Consider the following 11,144-nt stretch of genomic DNA (forward strand, 5'->3'; position numbering starts at 1 on the left):
CCCAAAAAAAAAAAAAAAAAAAAAAATATCACTGAATTAGAGCAAATGGCTGCTATACTAGAACAGAGAAGGTTTTCTGAAAGTAATTGGAGTTTGACAGAGTTTTCCAAGACTAGAAAGTGAGCGGCCTTTTGTGACGTGAGAGTGACATCCAGGCCTTACTCCTTTTGAGCACCTTTCACTTCGCAGCAATACCAGTGTGCTCAGTGAGGACCCGGTAAAGTTTGCTAAGAACAAAGAGATCCTAGAAACTGTTCGCATTAAAAATCAGTGTCTTGTCCAACTGCTGGGACATGAACTAGCAATAGTCTGAAAATGTTATATAGTTTCAAGGCAGATACTTTGTCAGTCTTTTTTGTGAATCCGTGTTTTGTTCACTGAGAAAAAGAAGTGACTAAACTTTGTCTCATATATTACGTAGAATAATGCGTTGATGGCATATCTCCATTAATTTTAACCGTTTATTGAAGATTTAGTTGATTTATTCTACATGGTATTTTGGGAAATAGGAAGACCCAGCTTAGCTCATTTTTTTTTTATTTACTCTGAAACCAAACTAATAAGCTATTGAGAATCTGTCCAAAGGTAGGCTTGCACAATATCAGAAAATATGTTGCTGTAAATGACATGGACATGACTATTGTTATCCTTCCTGGTGCCCTGTATCTCACACTTCATCACTAGAATGCTCCTTTTATTGTTTTCCCTAAATCTGTTCGGTTAGGAGTGCCCCAATAACCCATTGTTGAACGTAACCGTAAGTCAAAGAGATAATGTTTGGTGTGTTTTTTTAATAATAAAATTGATTCAACCATAAGAATAAATCCCAGTTGAAGACAAACATGTCTGATGTTGACGGAAGTCTTATCCCCATTGCACTCACTGTAAATGATGATCAGAAATGGCTTTTCCGTCGGGGGGAGCTCATTGCAAAATGTTTGCTGCCAAGATTAGTTAGACTGATGGGATCTGGGTTTTGAAGGCATCTGTCACAAGGTATGTTTTGTTTTGTTTTTATAAGCAGCTAAAGATAGAAAATAAAACAGGGCAATAGTTCTGTAATGTATGCTATTGTAGCTCAGAACATCCTCTTGCCTGCTAGACAAATATAGTGAGATTTGTAAGCTTTAGTTTTTATGTGGTTGTATTCAGGGAACATGATTTGTGCTGATAAGCACAATTACAAATTGGTTACACTGTACAAAGAACAAACTAACAGAGCTGATTTTTGCCTTTTATGTGGTTATTTCCCTTCTGATTTGAACTTTAAGAATTATTTTTAAATATTCTGACTGTAGCATGAACAATACTATTCATCAACTCAGAATTCGGATTTTATTTAGATCACTCTCACTTTTGTTGAGTTCTCTCAGTTTTGTGTGCTGAGTCTATCTTGTAAGCCACACTGAACTCACAGGGCACAGAAGTGTGGTTATTATTAGTAGATTTCTTAAAAAGGAAGGATGTACTGCATTTCTTTCTTTTTCTTGATTTTAAAACCATCCTTCTGTAGTGAAATTAATGCCCTGAGTAAAACGACGGTACGTACAGAAGTATCAGCAAACACACAGAGCTTATTGTGCTTTTGCCCTTCCCAGTGTTTACAGTGTAACAGCACCTTGCCTCCCCTTGTCCCTGCTTTCAGGAAGTAGGAAAGCATTTGTTTTTCTCTTTGCTTCCTCGTCGCCTTCCTTGTTTCTCTAGCCCTTCCCTGGCCTTCCCTTCGTCTTCATCCACTTGGGCTTTAACATCTTCTTGAGTTTCAAACTAGTGCACAAAATATTTCATGCTTTAAGAAAAGTGAATTTTATTCCTAGCCTTTAAGTTACCTTTAACGTGTCCACTTAGAAAACTGTGCTATTGTGAAAGATCTAGAAATAGAGCTGAAAGCATCCAGTCCTAGTTTTTCCTTTTACCAGTGAACTAAGAAATTGCACTCCTGCATGCTGGCTGTCAATTAGCATTATCTCCATTTGTTTTAGATCCAGACAGGCGTTCAGTTTCCACCATGAATCTTTCGAAACATGTTGATCCTGTCATTAGCAAGCGGCTCTCCTCCTCATCTGCAACTTTGCTAAATTCTCCAGATAGAGGTACAGTCAAAAGGAAAACAAAACAGTGTTCTGTTATTTACTTAATGCTTTTTTTTTTCTGGATGTCTGCAGATGAAAATAAGCATCTGAAGTTGCTTTCCCTACGTTTCTTAAATAGGAAGAAAAAAACTTCCGAGTAAAAAAGCAATAAACGGCTGAACAGCATTTTCCTTGCAACAAGAACATTTCTCATTTTAGAACGTGACTGAATGATTGCATTTAGCAGTGATGAAAGCGGTGCTTCTCTCAACTTTTTATTAAATGAGTTTACAACTCCAGAAATCACCCACTTATCCACCAAAGTGCAAAATTATTTATTGTAAACATTTCTTTTACTTCAATCATACTGTCTATGCCTTTTCATCTGTACCTTGAGAATTCCAGGCTCTGACTTTCTAAAGAAAACCTTGAATGATTCATGTTAGTAGATTTCATTCTGTCAATTTATTTCTCATTTAACTGAGCATTTCTTACTACATTTCATGTGTATGATTGATTTTTTGCTGTCCATTCATTTACTCTTGAGGGATTTGACCTACCTTTAAAAATATCCTTGCACCCTCCTGAAAAGTTTAATAATCACAGTCCTCCAGTTGACAGTTTGAGTTTTGAGTTTTATTCATCCCATGGATTTACAGTACTTGAATGTTAAGTTATTTATATGGTGAAGTTTTATTTTACAAATAAAAGGAACATTGAGCTTTTGAGATAATCTACTTGTCTAAGATGATTTTTAATAAAACCAAAGAATTACTTTGCAGTATAAAAGCACATGCTCCTTAAAAGTAACAAATTGTGGTGACTTTATTAAGAAACTGGGAAAGTTTCAGTGTTTATAATCTTTAAAATGTATGTAATGTGTGCATGTTGTGTATGTGTATTTGTATATTTTATATTGTATAAAAGTATTATGGTGCCATTGTAATGTGCACTATTATGTGTGTTAATGACATTTTATAACCAATCTCATAAAGCAGTAACTGTCTGAATAACTTCCTACTCTTGCCTTTTAACCCAAAATAATTCCTTTTCTTGAAGTTTAATTGCCTAAATTCCTGATTACAGAAATGTAGTCGTTAGGGACCTTTCATGTTAAAGTGTTGCTAATTAAAATTTCTTTCATAAATATGCTTTAGTTTGAAACCTAATCCTTTCATGTAACATAAAATATAGCTTATGAATGCTGATCTTACAGTTGTCTGTTCGCCTTATCTTTGGGCCACTTACTCACCACTTTAATTTTGTACTCACATGCACCTGGGTCTGAGACAAACCACAATTAGGATTTTGTAGTACCGTTGATTTAAACCTTCCTTAGTGTCTGTCTCCTTCAGGCCCAGTGCTGCAATCAGGGTGAGGATGGGAGGTGCCAGCGATGAACTGGACAATGTCCTACCCACGTCTGTGTGGAATGACAATGTTGAACTGTATATATCAATGTCTGAATGTAATATGATCTTAGAGCTGGGACAGATAGGTTGGATGGCTCATCTACTTCACCTGGGGAAATAGAAACTTCAGAGGTTAAGGCCGGACTTAATGTCCCACAAACAAATGACTGCAGACGAGGAATTAGAACCCAGACTAACAGCTGCAACCATCCTACATGTCCCTCCGTAGGTGGACGCTGTACACTTTTTGCATTAGTTAAACATAGAGGTAGGACACTGGGGACAAGGGAAGTTCTATGACTAGTTTATGGTGGGGGCCAAAAACTGCCCCTTAAACTCAGTGCAGGTCTAGAAAGCAGAATATTGAGCTGGACTAATAAGACGAGGGAAAGCATTGAATTTGAGAAGTGGCCTCCCATATTGTGTAGATTTTTTTTGTTTGACTTAGGCAGAACTTTCAGTTGGACAGTGAGAGGCTTAGGCTTTTTAATAAGAATATAAATTCTTCTAAATTTGAATTTCTCTAATTTGGAAATATAACTCTTTCCTGCTATTTTTAAAAATTAGTCGTACCTTATTATCCCATTAGAAAGCATTCTTACAGAATTTTTAAATTAGATTCCTTTACAGACTGAAACGGGCAGAGGATATGGGCATCATTACTGGATTGTTAGAGCTTTTCTCAGTCCTATGGCAACAGCCTTAAAGCTAATGTTTAACTGAGGCTCAGCTGGAATGTGTCTGGTCAGCCCCTCTGCTTATTAAATACTGAAATATGATCATATCACTTGGCAGAAGCAACTTCCCCTACATGTGCTTTCACGGATCCTCAAAACTAATGGAAGCCAGTCACTGGCCTGTGCCGGTGCCCTACCGGCTTTTAAATATTTTGATTATTATCAACTGAGTATAGTGTTACCTAGACTGAAGGAAACCTCCAATTATTAAAGATTTCTGTAATTGCCACAACAAAGAAAATATTGCCATTGGAAATTTTTGCATTAAAAGGGCATGTCATTATCTTTAAACTACCCACCCACTTAACCAACTTTTTCAAAAAAGAACCAATAGTTTGAAAAAAATAAAAATAAAATTGCCTACTCATTCCTTAAAATTAATCAATTTGTTTTCCCCAGAATCTTCATCAGAGAACACAGAGATGGCTCAAAAGCTAAATTCTGCCTAGAGCCTTTTTCTAATTAATCTGAACAATGCTTTTTGTTCTTATTTTGATTAACTGCTAACATTTAAAATATGGAAGATTTCATAGATAGTAACATTGAGATTTCTTCTAATGAAAAAAAAAAGAATCTCCCAACATTTGCCTAATTTCTGCTGAACAGTGATTTCATACTTACACAAGGAATATGTAAGACACCATAAAGTTTGCTAAGCCAACTTCACTTATTTATGTTAACCCACATGGCCCCTACTGACCTTTGAATTTGCTCCCCCTAATCTTAGTGGTCTATTTTAGCAATTTTCAGCATCTTTTTTCTTTCTTTCTTTCTTCCTTTTTTTTTTTTTGTACTGGGGATCGAACTTGCGACCTTGCGCTTGTGAGGCGGCACCACTGAGCTAAACTCTGGCCCAGCATCTCATTTTAAGGGGGCCAATACCATAGAATTCCATGAGCCTTAGTATCTCCTCAGTCAACTTTTTAATCTCAAGATCAGGACCCTCTAGGTGAAAAGAACAATGAACTAACTCTCTTTTGCTAACATTTACTAAAACATTACCTTATACAAGATATCTCTGTTCTCAATTAGGGCATTAGTTACTAACAGAGTGGAAGTAGAGATGTGTCTCAGCAAACACATTCACAGTGTAGGGATTTACTTGACATGTATTAAAGTAGGTTTGTAATGATCTTCATTTGAGGCAAAGTCTGCAGTTGATGCCCTAAAGATCCACAGGAATATAGTAATGAAACTTCTTAGTGGAGCAAAGAAAAATCTGTTCGATTGAAAGCTCTGCCGTACAAGCTGCAATCATCCTACAGCGTTTCTGAAAAAAGGAAACACTCATCTTCTTCTCTTTCTTATCTGTTAAACATGTGATTCTGTTGACAGTTTTCAATTACTCCTACTTACTTTTTCCCCGCTGGTTTTATTCTGATTTGAGATTGGGTTATATTCTCTTGATACGCAAACTCACATGGCCCTGCTGGTTTATGATAGTGCTGTCTACTAACAGTAGCTGTTGGAATAGTTTTTATAGCATATTTCTTTTTCTACTATTATCTTAATGCCAAATAATATTTAACTGCAGTCTCCCAATAAACATAAAAGCTAAGGAATAATTCACTGATTCTTAAATTTACCAGTGTTGATCAAAATACCCACACTTTTAAATATAAAGCTAGATAATTAAGAAATTTAATGGAAGTTGATTCTTCCTTCCAAATAGGAGAGAAAAAGAATTTTCTAAGTAGCAATATTTAGTAGTAGATGGCTTTTACTAACGAAAACTAATTTCCTAGAATTTAAGTATCATTCTTTAAAATGATATGAAAGGAGCAAGAGTTCTTGTACCTGGGGTTTATGGGGCAGGACAGACATGACCTTGTCAAGACTTTTATAAGTGACTTAGAAGCACATTCTAAAGCAGAGAAAGTGACCACTTTAATGGTATCTGCAGGAATGTGCATGCTTTTGTATGAGTATTTCTGGAAAATACTTACTGTGTATTTATATAACATCCCTTGAAGCCAGCAATAATTAGAGTATGTTTCCTAATGCTGACCTTGCTAAGCTCCAGTACAATTTTGGACCATATATCACTGCATTATTTTAAATTTATTGTCTAGATTCTTACACCCCTGCTATTAATCATCAGGATTTTGGCTTTTCTATTTTTTTTTTTCTATTTCATTTTAATCTTGTTTCACCTTTAGCCTTGATTCTCAGGCATGATTTTTATATTATTTTCAAAGGAAGGGAACTTGGCTCACAGAGTGGAATGGTCAAAAGGAATCCCATACGGACCTTTGCATTACTTTTTCATTTTATTATAACTAATCTCCCCCAATTTCCCAAATAATAACTCATGAGGATCTAGCATAGTTTAATGGATACCCAGTGTCTCTTTTATATGAGTCTAGTATTCCGTTAGCTGGCCAACATCTCTGTGGTGTTTGTTAAAGGTACTTAGGAAGCCCATTGGTTGAAGTACCATGAGTCCATGCCCATCCAAATGCCCATCAGTCAGGTACCCCCTGGAGTTACCAGTGCATGCCACATCTGTAGATGAAATGGTATTTTTGTTTCAAGACCTGTCAACTACTAAAGGAGGGTAATTAGCAAAATCCACAACTAAAACACCAGTAGGGCCTGCCACAAGCATAACACCCTGAAGAAAGGCAGTATTTGTGGAATGGCTGCTCCCCTTGGACAGGGTTCCTGATTCCTGACCAGGGCCAGTTGTCCTCTCTGGAGAGCCTGGTGGAGTCCTGGCCTGTGGAGATGACAGGTATGATGTTCTGCGCCCTCTTTTTCCCTGGAAAGAATGCTTCTAACATCTTGCTTATGTGGTGACATTTAGCTCGCCGCCTGCAGCTCAGCCCCTGGGAGAGCAACGTTGTTAACAGACTCCTGACGCCCACGCATTCGTTCCTGGCCAGAAGTAAAAGCACGGCTGCTTTGTCTGGAGACACAGGTAAAGACATCCAGGTGGCATTTTCCTGGTGACGGAAAGCCTTCCTTTTGGAGCATATCTGTGCTGCTGGTACTCATCCACTCCCTGCTGCTTTTCCTGATGTGTGCTTACTTCTGCTCCAGTGGAAATGTCTGTTGGTGTTGGTTTCGTGCTCCTGGCTTTGTTTCCACTTGGCATCCGCCTTAGCGCCTTATCTGAACACCAGACGCCAGGCAGACAGATGAAGCTTCTCACTGTGACCAGGAGGCTTCAGTTGCCTCTGTCTGTTCATGAAGTTACCTCCCCCCGAAAAAAAATCCCTTATCTACCCTTCTTTCTGCCCCTGTATCTCAGCAGATGATCAAAAGGTAGATATAATCTAATAATTGATATCGATAAGTTGAATTGGAAAGAAAAAACACACGCCTATTTTTCAAGCATAGAGTTTCTTAGTGTGGCTATGGCCTAGCTGCCTGTCCTTCTTGTGCCATCTTTTACATGGAATCTAGAAGCAGCACCCTTGCAAAGGCTAATTACAGTGTGCTTATTCCTTTCATTGAAAATGTGTAAACATAGCTAATACCAGATAGTATATTTCTATTACCTGCTTTTTGAAATGTAAAACGTATTAGAATCAGACAAATGGCTTATTGAGTTAATGAGGAGTTCATGTATAGCCTATATCTGGTTGGTAAGAAAAGTCCACATAAGGCTTTTGGTAACATTTCTCTTCTGATAAATAGATTTAGATTTTCCCAAATCTCTTGGGACACAATTGGTGACTCTATATAACCAGGCTAGCAAGTCTCAGCTTTTGTACTTAGAAAATGGCATACAGTCTTTGAAAAGTTCCCTTTGCCTCTGCAAGCCTCTTCACGTTCTTTAGCCTGCTGTGCAAATAGTAATTCTTGGTGGTTTTATGGTCTTTCATCTCCAGTGCCCAGCGAGCTAATGAGTATCAGCACCACTTCTCATAGTGCCCCTGGAGATCAGTCAAGAGAGCAAGTATGGGCATTCCCACCTTGTTGTTATGGAAATCCTGGGTAGTGACAATAAATGACCTAGGTAGAGCCATTTAGGAAATCGTGGAGTGGATCTCCAACGTGCCCCTCTGCCCCCTCCTCAGCACCCTGAGTCATGCTTTGTGTCCAGGTGTGCAGTCAGCTGGCTCAGCCATGACGGTCTCTATTTCTCTAAAAGAATTTCCCTATTAGAACTTGCATGCCGCACCTGAGATTTTTCTAGAGGAAAAGGTGTAGCTTATTTCAAGATAGTTTAGTTTTTATGCCTATGAATTTCACACTTTCATGCAAGTCATGGAAGTTTCTCTTCATGTCAAGGAACCTCTCAGACGGCTTGTCTACCCTGTCTCACAAGATCTCCATATGCATGGCCACCATGCGTCCCAGCCCCACACTGTATGTTATGCTGTGCCGGTGGACACTTCAAAGCTGATGATTGTCTCTCCTTGCTTTTTCTGTCATTACTAACTTTTGTCATTTCTTTCACTCTTCCTCTAGTCTTTCCAACACCATTTCCTCATTTTCCACCCATTTTACTTGCCTGTCTTCCCCTCCCTCCGGTTGTAATGCTCAGTTGAGGTGCTTTCTATCTGCAAGTTGGGTGTTTGCAACTTTTCTGTTCTCCTTTACACAAACTGATATATTAATTTATTTTAATGTGAAACAGGGCATAGCCTTTTCTTGAGTTGCCTGTGTTACTAATACATTCCCTAGATCAGTGTCACCTATTGCATTGATAAAGCTTATGTTTAATGAAGCAGAACTATTGGTTTCTGCAAACATTTCCATTTGAAATTATATATGTAATGTGTCTTTCAGTTGTCTTTTTGAAGACATTTTTCAGTCACTTTTGGTTTATTATGTATTCTCCTTGATTTTTCTTTTTTTGTCTTTCCATTTTAGTTGTGTGTCTTGATTTCATCTTATTCTCAATGCCATTGGCAAAGGGGTGACTTACATCCATAGCTGGGGTTACAGTGGGTTGGGTGTCCCATGATTGCAGACTCCCTGAGCAAGCGATAGAGCCATTGAGAATAGGAAACTCAAGTTTCATACCTCTCATTTGCAGTCACTATTTGGGGTTAATATATGTGAAATGGTTAGAATAGTACCTCACACAGTAGGCCCTCAATAAATATTAGTATTCTAGTATACAAATTTTCTATTCCCCACATGGTAGTCCAACCACTTACTATATTATCTTTGCTCTACATTATTTCATTTAGGACAGTGATGGCAAATGTTTTACAGCCAGCTGCAGTGTGCATGCCATAGGTTCACCACCACTGATTTAGGACATCTTGAATGAGCTCAATAAATGCACACCTACTACCACAATTACTGGAAGTCTTTCTCAAACATGTTTCTATAAGAGAACGCTCATCTGTAACTAAACTATTTGTGTATGAAGGGTGCTCTGGGGAAAAATAACTATATATATTGCTCTTACTGTTACCACAGAAGAGTAAGATTATTTGCACAATTGATTTGAACTTTTCAAGTTTTTCAGTAGTTACTGTTCACAGCAGCGGTGATTTCCATGAAACTTAATACAATTGGAATTTTAAATGTTTGTTTTAGCCAGAAAATATTCCATGGACAATTGAAATTGAGAAAAAAGATTTGTATAGATTAGGTTTAGGATATTTTCAACATTTATTTGATATTTCCTCAGTTATAATAAAGAACAAACCAGAAGGCATAATGAGATTGGCTTACATTCAAAATGGTCTCAGAACATGCTCCATAAATACCTCCTGAAATTGTCGTCTTCCACTGGAAAAGGAATCATAATTCTGTGCTTTGTTCCTTCTTTAGTGTCAAACCTGTGCCTCAGAGCAGGGCTGTTCGCTGGGGGTCTCTTGATCCCTGAACAAGGGTGATGGCCTCTGGCTGTGCCCTGGGTGCTGCGTGCCTTTCTTCCTTGTTGTGCCTCCCCAGAAAGGCCTTGTGCCAGGATGTTTTTTCTTGAAACGTGTGTGATTGACTTGGAAGAATTTTTGCAGTAATGACCTCTTTCCTTGTCTGGGAAATGCAAACACCTTGTTATGGCACTTTTAAAAAAAGGTTGTCTTGAAATAGATTCCACTATGATCACAACAAGCAAATTGACAAGAGGTTCTCTTTCACAATGGAAATCCTTCCTTTACCATTAAAGTCAGAAGTAAAGCTTTATGTCATTTCCCAAGCATGACACACATTTTCTTTGAAATGAGGCAATGCAAAGTGTTTTAGCCTATCCTGAAGAAATAGAATTCTGTTTCAGGATAACGGGAAAAGAAAGTGCAGTATCCCATCTAATTCATTGTCCTAACTATTCATTGATAACCAAAAGATACTGTGAGGCATTGAATAAAATAGAACATGTTAGTAAAGATGTGTTCTAGGGCTGGGGGTATAGCTCAATGGTAGAACATTTGCCTAGCATGTGCAAGGCGCTCGGCTTGATCCCTAGCACTCCCCCTCCCCCAAAAAATGATGCAGTCTTTCATCAACTAACTACAGAATAAACCATAATAATATTTTAAGCCTTATATATAATTCTGAACTCTTGAGTTTTTAATTTATTAATACTATTTATTACATTTTCCTGGCACAATGGTCTCTTTAAAGGGTTCCTACAATTACTAGCGTTAGCCAAACTCATTTTATAAACTGATACAAATGCATAGTATCATCCTTAGTAGTCATATTCACCTTATTTTTGCTGGAAAGCAAGATCCCTGAATGAAATCTGAAAATAGACCTTGGAACCTCAGTATCCACACTTTTTATACCTGTCCAATTACATCAGTTTTTTAAAAATTTGTTGAGGATCAGAATAAATGAATGATAGTGTTCCTTTGAAAGTGAATGGTAAGAAACTATGTGAGTTTCTTCTTTCTTTCTCCCTTTCTTTTCTTCTTTTTTCCTAAACACGGGTTCTCTCTGTGTTGCCCAGGATAGGCATTGCTGCCACACCTGACACTATGTGGATCTTCAAAAAAAAAAAAAAAAAAAAA

General features: G+C 37.7%; 1 protein-coding gene across 9 annotated transcripts in view; it reads left to right on the top strand.

Annotated features, from left to right (window-relative positions):
• The window catches only part of Map7 (microtubule associated protein 7), a 142,533-nt gene that overhangs the window by 106,085 nt on the left and 25,304 nt on the right, over positions 1-11,144 (top strand). For all 9 annotated transcript variants that reach the window (XM_033763271.1, XM_033763272.1, XM_033763270.1 and 6 more), the window contains 2 exons: positions 1,983-2,093; positions 7,028-7,141. In XM_033763271.1, coding sequence (XP_033619162.1) covers positions 1,983-2,093; positions 7,028-7,141 — 225 coding nt within the window. The remainder of the gene's footprint in view (positions 1-1,982; positions 2,094-7,027; positions 7,142-11,144) is intronic.

This window comes from Fukomys damarensis, unplaced genomic scaffold (genome assembly GCF_012274545.1).
Source record: "Fukomys damarensis isolate Sample0158 unplaced genomic scaffold, DMR_v1.0_HiC HiC_scaffold_14, whole genome shotgun sequence".
In the NCBI taxonomy this organism is placed as follows: Eukaryota; Metazoa; Chordata; class Mammalia; order Rodentia; family Bathyergidae; genus Fukomys; species Fukomys damarensis.